The sequence below is a fragment of the Netta rufina genome (genome assembly GCF_964035555.1).
Source record: "Netta rufina genome assembly, chromosome: 4".
Taxonomy (NCBI): domain Eukaryota; kingdom Metazoa; phylum Chordata; class Aves; order Anseriformes; family Anatidae; genus Netta; species Netta rufina.
The window spans coordinates 53113713-53126339 of record NC_140127.1 but is presented as its reverse complement, the minus strand read 5'-3'; the positions used below and the strand labels follow the sequence as shown (position 1 = coordinate 53126339).

Here is a 12627-nt window from a genome sequence, read left to right as displayed (position 1 = left end):
GACTTCACACAGGCAAAAATAGTTCTTCTCTTCTTGCCACTAGAATTTTCCTGTCGATAGCAGAAGTGGGAGCTTTGGAGAAGAGCTGTATTCAAAGTTTTCCAGAAATAGTGACACATATCATCTACATTTACAAAAGATGACTGAATAAGGTATTTAAATAAATGTATTTTTAGCAAAAATCTTTAAAATTTTCTTGCTTTTCCTTTTGCTTTGGTTTTTAAGCAATTGAATGTTAACTCTGCAGCAATTCATTGCTGAGAAAGAACCACCTGTCAAAGAAAATAAATAAATAAATAAACGAACTGTACCTACCTCTTCCACCTCTTCCCAGAATGCTGAATTCTGTTTCTGCCATCAGAAGTATGAAAAGTCTACTTTATCTCATTCTTATTACTGGAATAGTTTAAGAAGTAAAATTTCCTTTCACTTCAACTACAATACATTGCGACACTGTGTGAGAACAAAGGGCATAATTTCTAAATGATTCCTCTTTGGCTCTTCATGTAAACAAAGATGCTTTTAAAAAGTTACATCCTTTCTAATGAACTAGGACAAAAGCCCACAGTTATTTAGAGTTAAAGGACTGAGTATTGGGTTTCATTCTTTTAAATCACAAGAAGAGAACAATTTTCATACTCCTCAAAATCTAACTTTAAATAAATTCCCTACTAAATTATAACTATGGTTTCTTTAAGCTTCAATAATGAATTTATTATGGAGAAGTATTACTGCATTTTGGATAATTAAGTACATGCCTCTGTTTTCAAGCAGGAACAGAAGACAACGGTTAGAACAAAAATATAAAACAGGACTTACCCTGTTTTGACCACTATCTACCTGAAGGCAAAAGAAAACTTTTAAGGGGAAAAAAACAACAGCATTTTCCTTCCATTAAAAAAGCAACACAAATAAAGTCAGTCAGGTGGGAGGGGTTGTGTTTTTGTTTTGTTTGTTTTTTAAGCAATTTATTCCAAACTTCTGGAATAATCAGATAATCACAATGCTCAAACTGTAATTCTTCTTTATATTAAACACTTCCCAAAATCAACTATTTACTTTCATCTTTTTCAACTTGTGAGAGACTAATTCTCAGGCACTTAAAACTAATAAGATTTTCACAGTAAGTAAAAGTTTCAAGTTGGCTCATTTCAATGGTCTTCAAAAGACTCCAGAAGTATTTGATTACTGCAGATTCCTTTTAAAGTGTTGTCCTTAAATGTTTCTCCTTCTACGTATCAATTAAAAAAAGGGAATTTTTAAATAGAAAAGGCACACAAACTTTTTAATGCTTATGAATGTATTTTGCCAGTACAAAATTTCTTTACTGCTTCATCAGTTTGATAAGTTTTGACAAATTTCCTGGAAATAGCTGTTAATTTCTACGACAAGATAATAAAAATCAGCTCCATCAGGTATGTACATACATCTGTCTCACATTAATAAAATATTTAGGATATCCCATGCAATCTAGGTAGCACAAAATTTTCAACCTTCATTTCTGTGCAGGAGCACACGTTGCACCCCTTCCATCCTTCTTTACCCTTAACAGCACTTCCTCATGCTTAAGACATCTTTGCAATAGCCAAATTCTGATGTCAGCACAGCAGTGGGAATACAGTTCATTAGTTTACTGCAGCTGCAGAGTCAGCAAACGCACACTGCTCCGAGTGACACCAATAATAAGCATGTGGTTTAGATTTCTAGGTAACAATGGTGATTAAGAAGATATTACAGTCTGGAAGAGCTTCATATGTGAAGAATGTTTAACGTGCATTGGAATCTAGACAGAAGTTTGGTTTCTTTAAGAACTAAAATGTCTCTAATATATCCTGCGTATATCCTGTGAACTAATGATCTGGGTTGGCTTTTTTTTTCCCTTTTTGGTAGCAGAAGACTCACATAGGCATTAAGCAGACAAAATAATAGGAATTGATTCAAGCAAACAAGGAATACAAGTAACCTCAGTTGATATTCTATTTCGTTGCCTATCAATCATCTCCATACTGCTGTCTCAAACCAAGGGATAATCTCACACCAGTGCTATGAAGTGAAAGAAAAATTAACACTCCATTTATGAGACTTTGAGCACAGCTAAAAGTCAGCTTAAAAAAAAAAAGTCTACCGCTGTTTTGCAAACTTATGCATACAACCCCCTCATAGGAATGCAGGGATATGTCAAGGATTTTATAACCAAACTTTGTTTAAAATATTTGAATACACCAGGAGTCTCCCACATTATACCATAAAAATACATACTGCCAGGCACACCCACCTAAAGTAAGTGATTTACATGATTAAAGCATGCTTCTTGTACAAACCACAGCCTAAGTTCAGCTCTGCTCTGCCGCAGTCTTCCAGGACGAGCCTGAGAAATAGCTAACCCTCAACAGTTTTTATGTTCAATTTCAGTTAATGATCTGTTTTTTTCATGGGGGGTGGTAGGGAACGAGAAATTTGTCATTTACTATCTATCATTTTGTATGCTTTTAATACAATTCAGCTCTTTTCCAACGTAAACAAACCCACGCTTATCAAACCTCTGTTCGAGCTCCTCAATCCTGATGTTAATACGGCATTTGCCAACTGATTACGTGCATGAAAAAAAAAAGCCCCAAAGTTAGAAGCCATTGCTTCTTACAGTCCACAGGAAACACTTGCTCTGTAGTTAATCAAGGTTGTTTACGAGAGATTATTGCCCAGCAGCCACCTTTCTTATTTGTTGAAGCTGGAAGACCATAACTGAAGGAAAACAATGCAGGAAAGCAGCATTTTATGCCACGTGTCAAAACATTTGAGCTTGAAGACTACTGCATGCTATCCCATCACCCCTTACAAAGTTTCTGTATGATGCCTGTTAAATAACCTATAGAACTTTTCCTAAGGAAAAAAAAAATATATATACAATTTTCTGGGTTCCAAAGCAGAAACGAGGAGGCCTGCTTTAAAGAAGTGCAAAGCATTCAATAATTGTAACTGAAATCCAAGGAACCTGTGTTCTGAACGGGATGTGCCACGTCAGGCATACGAAGCCAGCTTGCCTCCCTCCCCAGCAGCTCTTCCCTTCCCCACCTTTTAAGCCAGGGTTCCCATCCTGCCTTCACCTCACCAAAAAGCACGAAGCACAATAAAGCTGGAGAATTCTTCAAGGTTTTGAGCAGAACAAACAAGGACACGAGGACTTCTGACCCAGTCTCTCCGTTTCAGTGGTCTGTCATCACAAGTGAGCACGTCTCATTCGGCAAACTTTGTTTTTTTCCCCTCTCCAACTGGGGCTGCTTCTTTCGTCATGTATTTAGCTTTTTGTTGCCACGACACCGTTAGAAGAATATCGCGAACGTGAAGTTACCATTAATTACCAAAGTACTTGTAACAAAAGAAAATTACCAGATTAAAAAAAAAAAAAAAAAAACAAAAGGTCTCATCATCAACCAGCTTAAAATAAAAAGTAACATCTGGGTGAACCTCCACGGTCTATTTCTCCAAGGATTGATAAAATTGGGGCATTTACAAAGCAAACAGCTAACACTCCATTAGCAAAAAAAAAAAAATCAGAACAAGATTTCTTCTTCTCTGACTAGTGGCCTGTCCTAGTTAATGAAAAACTTGATTGTTACAAGAGTCAAACTAATTAAAAAGATTAAACTACGAGCAAATTCAAATTAGAAATTTGGCTTTAGGCTTCTGTGGCCAGCAATAGCTCAAGAACACTGCAAACTGCAGTCTGCAGTTGAATACAATTAATGGAAGTTTAAGAAGTGTTAGAATAATTATCTGTGGATCGTTTCTGTAACCTGGCAATACGACCTCCACAAAACTACTTATCTTTCTTAAATTTAAGCACACATGTACATGCAAGTCAGAGGTCTCAGCCATGAAAATACCCATCATCTCTTACCAGCAGTTTATTAATACATTAATAAATATAATCCAATGTACAAGATGGATACTTTTCCCCTCTCAAACACAATGTTAAATAGAATTTCTTCTCTAATTTATATTTTTTAAAGTTTCCATCAAAATAACTACATAAGCATAGCCAGAGCAGATCAAAGGTCCTTTAGGCTTGTGTAGTGAAGTTAGAAGAACGGCCATATGCAGAAATATCAGGCGAGTACACAGCACCGTGGTATTTTCCCCTCACACACCTCCACAGCCTACTCCAGAACATGTAAATAGCAAAACAGCAACCTTTCTCAATTTGAAAATTCTGTAACAGATGCCTAAAAATTATCTGTGCATAAGAAATTATAAGCATTAACTGTTTCCAGTGACAATCTCCCAAAGATACGAACACACCAGGCTCAGCTACAAGAGGCCAGCTCCTAACAACCAGAGGAACACCCGGAAAGACAATGGGCAGGATGAGGAGTGCTCCTTCCACCCTGGCTCAAACCCAATAGCTTTAAAATGCCATGGGACAAGATAAGGAAGACTTCAAGGTAAGCTAAGAGTGCTGACTGCTCCAGCGGATCGCAAGCTAGGCCTTGGGGTGAGGCAGCAGGGGGAGATTTGGAGGGGTGGAATAAAAAGAAACGTTTGCTGAAAATACCTTGGCAGAACGTCACCATGGGAAAAGCAACAAGACCATGGGACTGGCTGCAACACCACAGGAAGAGCACCCCCCCAAAAAAAATAAAAACAACTGCACTAAACAGAATGCTATCCGCAGCTGTGACAAAGAAATGCATCACCCTTGATCATTTCTGACCAACAGAACTCTGAATTTCACAAAAACTTTTTTAATACCGCCTTAAAGCTTTGTTAAAAATCTCTACCCTGAAACAAATCTATGAATCGACTCGTTTGGAAGGTTTCAGAAACTTTTGTTTGCGCTTCTGTATCTTTAGTGTCTGACTAAATGTGATTTTTACATATTTTATGAGTTAGCATTGCTTATACTGATATGTATATGTAAAACCAAGCACTCCACTGTAAATACTTTTCTTTTTTCCTACATATCTGTCACACACTTTATCAAACTGCATCGTTATTGATACAAATCTATACTGGAACTCATCGTCACACATTATTTCTTGTACTGAAAAAAAGTAACATGCAAGATAAAAATGGGGACTTCTGTATAGTTTCTGCATAAGTATCTCAAAATACAGCCTTTGCAAACTTACACATTCAAAACTGACTCTGGAGTTTCTTCAACACTCTAAGGAAGGACTGCCACAAAAAAAGAAGTTGCCTTCTCCCCAGTGCCAGCACAGCCATTTGTGAGCTCTTGCAAAAAAAAAAAAAAAAAAAAAAATACAGGCAAGAAAATGATTCAGGCTAAAATTAACACAGATTTTTTTCTCCTAGGTTTTAACCCAAATCTGTTCACCCATCAGTTTTACCATGCGGCAAAACAAAATGCTTGCAAAGGGAGTAGAGAACAGAGGCAGGAGACACGCAGCAGAGAGCTGCATCTTTCAGTGGCAGCTCTTGCTTCGCCTACAAAGGCTCCGAGAAAGTCAGTCTCTGAGAAACTCTACATTTTGGATTGAGAGAGCTATTTTAAGTCTACATGACAATCAAGTATACTACCTTAATCTTGCTCACAACGATGACATGGATATATATGAACTACATCAAAATATTATCTTGTAACCAAAAAAAGTACATCTGAAATTTGGTATTTTACTGGCAACAATATGCAAGTCTGAAGTTTGACAAGGCAGTAAAATAAATCCAATTTTGAAAATTTTCAATCATTACAATTTTTGAGTTGTAAAGAAGCTTTGCGGGACAGCGGACGGTGAGTTTCTAAAACTTCCTTCAACTATCTTAAAGGAAGAAATATAATACCGAGAGCACAATTGTTCTGAGCTTGTATTTAATTGCTGGTCTGATTTTAGACCTGAAGAATGACTATGGGGACTGAATGTTTGTTGTTTTCCATTTGTATTGCTCAGTTAAGTAAAAAAATACTGTTTCTCACCACAAACCTTACTAAATCGACAAACATTTTATTTACAGCACTGAAACCAATTGCTATCTAACGAACTGATGCATTGTAAAGCTGAACATTAGCCTAAAAAACCCTCATTTTACACCAGAAGTATGCAGCAGTAAGTTTTGACACGGCTACTTGCCAGCTGCCTACTTGGCTTAAACTTAATTGGATCCATGAAATGGACACTTGTCCACAGCCATCACACGATACAGTTAAAATCACTTCTTTAATACCTGAAATAATACATCGCATACTGTCTCACTCCAGGAAGGCACTGACCCATCAGTGTAACCTAACACACCAAAAAAAAAAAACACTTAGACACCATTAAGTACCTGAAGTCCTGGTGTTTCATTCAACATACATATGCAATTCAGAGGCTTTTCCTTTCTGCATCGCTCAGAAGGTACGTGCTGATTTCCAAATTCTCAATACTTCCATTTTTGGGACAGCGCTAATGTTATCATACAGATGTATCAAAACACCGTAAATGAATCTGGCCTACATTTTTATTACCCACAACCCCAAGCAGAAGGAGGGAAAGGATAGAAAAACATTCTTTTAAAAAGTCCTTGGCACAAAAGCTGCTGCTCAGGCACTCTGGGACAGGTGCCCAGAATGTCTCAAGTTCCAATAATAAGAAAACCCTTCATTACGAGAAGAGGTCTGGACACAAAAATACAGATGTGATATCAGGAAAGTTGCTAATACGGACACAAATTTGTAACCAATTAGGTTGACCATGAATTTGTTAAGTTAGAGAACAAAAATTTGCATGAACTGACCCAAAGACTGGTCGTCAAAACACCAAGTTACATATGCATCTTCTAAAAAAGGACACACAGAGCATCTTTAGGTCATATATGGCCGAGGAAAAGGAGAAAAAAATAGTTGCAGGGATCAAAACATGCCTGAATTTGTACATCGTGCTAAAGCTGGCTTTTATCATTGTCATATTTAAAGCTCTGGAGAGCTATCTTTATATTGAACAAAACTTTTTCAAGCATTTCCATCTCAAGTACTCCATCATAATGATATTCCATGTGCCAGTGTGACTTTTTTCTATAAATGAAGCTGATGTAAAGAAGCATGGATTTCTCACTCAAGGATTATACATGTCTATGCAAAAATGAAGAGCAACAGCATTTGTTGGTTTAGTTCTGAAACACAGCACTAGTACTTTCAATCCTCTTGATGATTCAGTAAAGTGAACATCTGATAAAAAAAAAATCCTCAAGCTAAGATTAAGCAGTACTAATATAAGAAAAATCTTTCTCTGTTGCTTCAGTGACAGTGGGGCCACTTGCAAAGTACTTGCTCCCATTTAAGGTTAGTCTACAGTTCTGAGGTCATCTGAATTCCTTACCAGCACTTAATTAAAAAATGACAGGAAATAAAAATCTTTTCTTAACCTGTATGTTACATCCAACACACAAACGTATGAATTCTGTGAAACGCATACGTATGACTTTGAGATGCTATTGTTTCTGTTATCTCGGATGGCATGGCCCACCATTACAAGTTCTCCAACTGGGACAAAATAAAAGAGTCATTTAGTCTCAAAACTGCGCTCCTCCCCCTTCCACACAAACTTTGATTCAAGGTCTCTTTCCAAACAAAGCTCTAGGTCCTTCTCCTGTAACTGGCAATATTCCACTGCAGCTCTGAAAATACCAGGTTAGACTCCTGCGTTCAACAGACAATTTTCAAAACTACAATTGGACAGCACGGCTCATTTTCCAAGTAACAACTGGCATACACCTCACTGCTTTGAGACAGCATCAGACAAAGCTTATCGTCTCTCCACATTTATAGTTAAGGCATATTTCAGGGTACTCAGTGACTAGCCAAGACCACAATTTCTATTTTTCAATCTTTGTGGGGTTACAGTTGTGATGGGAAACACATCATCATATGAGAGAATATTTCTGATCTCAGAAAAATCATTACTACATCTCCACCCTGGGCACAGGACCAAATCCCAGGTTACGACAACTTTCTGGTCCAAAGACCATGGCGTTAGCAAATGAGCTGTGCCAATATTAGAGAATAAAGTTAAGTGTTGATCAATCTTCAGCACAGAGTTAAGAAATAATACGATTGTATCATAATATTTCATGTTTCTAATGGAAAAGCAGATTAAAAAAATTAAAAACAGAGGTAAGCCTCACAGTCCCCCAGGATGATGTCAAATAAGCAGAAAAAATGCTTTTATAACAATCCCTTTTGTTTATGAAAATTTAGCAACTTTGCCAAGCACCAGTTATACTGAATAGGAAAGACACACACAAGTTGAATCAAATTGCAGAATCTGAGGCATTTTTACACATGAAACAATTTCAAAACTCTACCTACAAACTCCAGAAATTCACCTTTGCTGCCTGTAAACAGTGCTAGCTTTTTGGTCCATAACACCCTACACTGGATCGAGTTGTCTCCCCCACCCCACTGCATCTTGCTCTGCCAGAACCCACAGACACCTTCTAGATTGACAGCAAGTATTTTTGGTAATATATCCTGTAATTGTTACTTAGGATTTTGCTTCAGACCTGTCTCCAGCACCACGGATGTATTTCATGCACAAATTAGCCGCGTCGACTCCAGCTTTGAGCGAACACAGGGATACAGTCACAAATTACAAACAAAAATAAAAGGATTTCTCCTCTTTAAGGAGAAGCAAGGCAGCAGCACTGCTGTGAGGGTCTGCAGGCAAGGAGCGGACATTTCAGCCACCACAAGAACCCCCTGGCAGCCCTCCTCTCCCGTGAGGAAACGTTTCCTTCGAGAAGAAAGCGTGGCGGGGCAGAGGGGTCGGGCTGGCTCACCTTTAACCGTTTCACCACCTCATCGTTGGTGATCTTGTCCGTGATCTCCTTCACCCCGGGCGGGTAGTAGATGATTTTACCGTCGGCGGCAGGTTTCGGCTGGGTAGCAGGGAAGTCCATCCTGGCGCCGCCGCTCAGAAACTTTCCCTCCGCGCAGTCCTCTACCGGCCTCTATCGGTCAGAAAACAAAAGTTCAGCGCAATGGGCACGACTTTCTAACCCTCTTTTTCCCATTTCTAACCCTCAATTCGCACAAGGCCCCGCTCCCCGCCGCGCCGGCCGAGCCCCCCGCCGCCTCCCCCCGCCGGGCCGGGCAGCGCCGGGGCCGGGCCGCCGCCTCCCCCCGCCGCCCCGGCCCCTCGGCTCCCCCCCGCCGCCTCCTTTCATCGCGGGGCTGCTCCAGCCCGACGCTCTCACTTCGGAGCCGAGGCTTTTACAATGAAATTTCGGCCCCCATCCGAGGATGCCCCGGCCCCGGGGCCCCGCCGCGAGCCCCGGAGGGAGGGGAGCGGGGGGGAACCGGCCCCGGCGCCGTCAGGGGGGGCTCCGGAGCCGGCCCCCCGCCGCCGGGAGCCGAGGCCTAAGCGCTTAGGCCTCAAAACTATCAGGAGGCAGAGAAACCAACGGCGGAGGGGGAGGGAGGCGGGGAGGGAGGCAGGGAGGCGGCGGCGATCGCAAACAAAACCCCCCCGGCGGCCCCCCCCGAGCCCCAGGGCCCCCCCCGGGCAGGGGGCCAGGCCGCTGCCCACTTTCCGTTTGTTCCCGCAACTTCACGGCCGCCCCCCCCGGCCCCCCGGCCCCTCCTCGCCGCCCCGCCGCCGCCCCTCACCCCAGCGGGGCCCACAAAGAGCCCCCCCCGGGCCCGGCCCCGCGCACCCCCGGCCCCCCTCGGAGGAGGAGGAGGAGGAGGAGGGGGAGGAAGGAGGGGAGCGGGACGCGGAGCCGCCTTTACCTCATGCAGCTCCGGAAGGTGCAGCATTGAGCAGGCTCCGCGCCGGCTGCTCCTCTCCTCTCCTCTCCTCGCCCCGCCGCCGCCGCCCCCCCGCCGCCGGCCGCTGCCCTGCGCTCCTCGCCGCCTCCCTCCCTGCTCCGCGGTGCGGCGGCTCCTGCTCGGGGAACGGGGGAGGGGGAGCTGCTCGCTGCTGCTGCTGCTGGCGGCGGAGGAGGCAGGGGGAGACGGGGAGGCTCCGGCGGAGCGTGCGCCGCGGGGCCACAGTGCCGCTCTCCGACCGGCCGGGGAAGGGCAGCCGGGAGGAGGCTCCGCGCCGCCCCCTCCCCCGGCCTCCCCTCCCTCCTCCCGCCGCCCAGAAGGGATCCCCCCCTTCCTCGAGCCCGGCCCGGCACGGCCCCGGCCGCAGGGCAGCGGGGGGGAACCGGCCAGAGAGCGGCGTCCCCTCGCAGAGCCTCCCGCAGGGCGGCGGCGGGGCAGTACCGGGCAGTACCGGGCACGGCCGCCGCAGCGCTGCCTCACGCTTGGCGCCAAAAGCCCCGGAGCGGCCGCTCTGGGCTCCCCCTGGCCCCTCGGGGCTGGCTCCAGCCCCTCAGGGCTCCCCGCAGTCTCTCAGGGCTGTCCCTGGCTCTTCAGGGCTCCCTGAAGTCCTCAGGGCTGCCCCCAGCTCCTCAGAGTTAATCTCAGTACCCCAAGGCTACTCCCAACCCCTCAGGGTTAATCTCAGTACCTCAAGGCTGCCCCCAGCCCCTCAGGGCTCCCCGCAGCCCCTCGGGGCTCCCTGCAGTCTCTCAGCACTCCCCGCAGTCTCTCAGGGCTGTCCCTGGCTCTTCAGGGCTCCCTGAAGTCCTCACGGCTTCCCCCAGCCCATCAGGGTTAACCCCGGCCCCTCAGGGCTGCCCGCAGCTCCTCAGGGTTAATCTCAGTAACTCAAGGCTGCCCCCAGCCCCTCAGGGCTCCCCAAAGCCCTCAGGGCTGTCCCCCAGCCAAGCCCCGACCCTCAGGGGTCTCCTCCTTTGCCATGCGATGTGTGTGTGAGGACTGGGGGATGTGGAGGGGACTGGGACATGTTTGTCCCCACAGCACGTGCTCCCCACACCAAGGTGTGTGGTGCTGTTGGCAGTTTCTGTGGCGTTTTGTGGGCGCTGCTCAACCCCATGTTTCCCTTTCAGCTTTTATTTCTTCCCCCGGTGATGGTGTTGAGGCCCAGCTGGTGTGATATATCACAAAATTTGTGGTAAATTGTGCACGATGGCACCAACAGCGTGAAGGCAGGTAAATAGCCCTTCCTCAAACAGATTGGGGATAGATCCACATCTACATATCGACATCTACATTTTTTGCCCTCGCTGTTGGCAGATGAGCATCTCAAAGACTGGTTTCCTTATAAATCTTCAGCAGGAACTTGAAGGTGCAGATCGAAGGGGCCCTTGCCGGTAACCTCAGGAAGGCTTTCCCTGTGAAATGGCTCTGTAATGTAATATTCTTTCATCTTTCCAAGAGATGGAATATGTCTGGAAAGAAGGTCAGTAGCAAAGTAGGATGTATCTGTCCATTTTGAATCTGCAGTTCAGGTAATACGTGTCCGCGTACAGACACAAGTACTTATCCAGCTGCTTGCCCTGTCTCCAACGTTTTGGCTAATTGAACTGGCTGAAAGTATCGTTGTTCTCACTTTTGAACACCTCTAGTGTATTTTCTGCAGAGGCAATGTGAGGAAGACAGGTGGGGTCAGTGTGGCCAAAGGGGACAAGGAGCTGGCTGAGTGTACAGGAGCTATGTGCAGCAGTGGTGCTGGCCTGGCCCTCAGGAGGGATGAGCCCTGCAGCTCGTGGGAAGGATGTCTGTGTCCAGGTTTACAAGAGCTGGGAGGAAAATGAAGACTGAGGAGCCCTCAGGTACTTCAGGCGTAATAACGTGTGGGTAGGAATTCTCTTTTCTATACCTGTATTCCCTATTTGCTTGCAGTGTTGTCCTGGAGGAGTTAAATGGAAAGCCTTGAGTGTCCGTAGCCTACGTGAAACCAGCTCAGAAGCGTGATAGTGGAAACGGCTGAGAGTTGCCAGAAACACACAGCAGATCCCAGATGCTGATTTGGGAATCTAGAATGATGCCAGGCAAAGGGTTTAGATCTGGTTGTAAGTCCAAGGTTAGAAAAAAGGGATTGTTGCCAGGCTTAAGGATCAGTGAATTGGGGCACTCACAATAGAAAGGTGACCATGGGAGGGGGATACAGGATTCAGTTTTAAGGAAGTTTTACTGATTGAAAAGAATAATTAATAATAAAAAGCCAACTTCAAATTACAGTGGCCGTTTAGATTAGATTTGCCTTAGAGCTGAAGTACTCAGACTACCTGTCAACCCTTAGTTGTCATCAATAACATATGAAAATGCATATTGTCGGAACTATTATACTTTTAAGGAACTTGTTTTTTTCTTTATCTTTACAATTCTTACATTAGGTACTTTGCTTCCCGATTCAAATGACTAATACGAGCACTTCATTTGATGTAGATTCCTCATTTTTAATATATTTTGAATTAACACAATAAATCAGAGACAAATCCTAAAAGATTATTCTGTTACTAAAAAGGAAAAGTATATATCAAAAACCTATATGAGCTGTCTTCAATTTAAATAGAAAAAGAGAGAATGGAAGTTAGTAAGTAAAAATGGTACGAGAAATAAATGTGAAGTGAACCTTTATTGGATTTTTTTTATGACCTAAATATGAAGCCAAGAAGATGCTAAACAGACTTTGTTGGGCAGAACTGAAGTCACATAGGTGTCATATTCTAGAAATTTCACTATAATCTGTGAAGTTTCTGTTTTTAAATGTTTAAGTATTGTTGTATCCTTGAAAAGTGGTGTTTTATGTAAACTGTTAATATGAGCTGGTATAATAA

General features: G+C 43.9%; 1 protein-coding gene across 3 annotated transcripts in view; it reads right to left on the bottom strand.

The window, feature by feature from the left end:
• PDS5A (PDS5 cohesin associated factor A) overlaps positions 1-9898 on the bottom strand; it is a 78455-nt gene extending 68557 nt beyond the window's left edge. For all 3 annotated transcript variants that reach the window (XM_084285807.1, XM_084285805.1, XM_084285806.1), the window contains exons 1-2: positions 9725-9898; positions 8773-8943 (exon numbers count right to left, since the gene is read on the bottom strand). In XM_084285807.1, coding sequence (XP_084141933.1) covers positions 8773-8943; positions 9725-9751 — 198 coding nt within the window. In that variant the 5' untranslated portion in view covers positions 9752-9898. The remainder of the gene's footprint in view (positions 1-8772; positions 8944-9724) is intronic.
• Positions 9899-12627: the final 2729 nt, after the last annotated feature.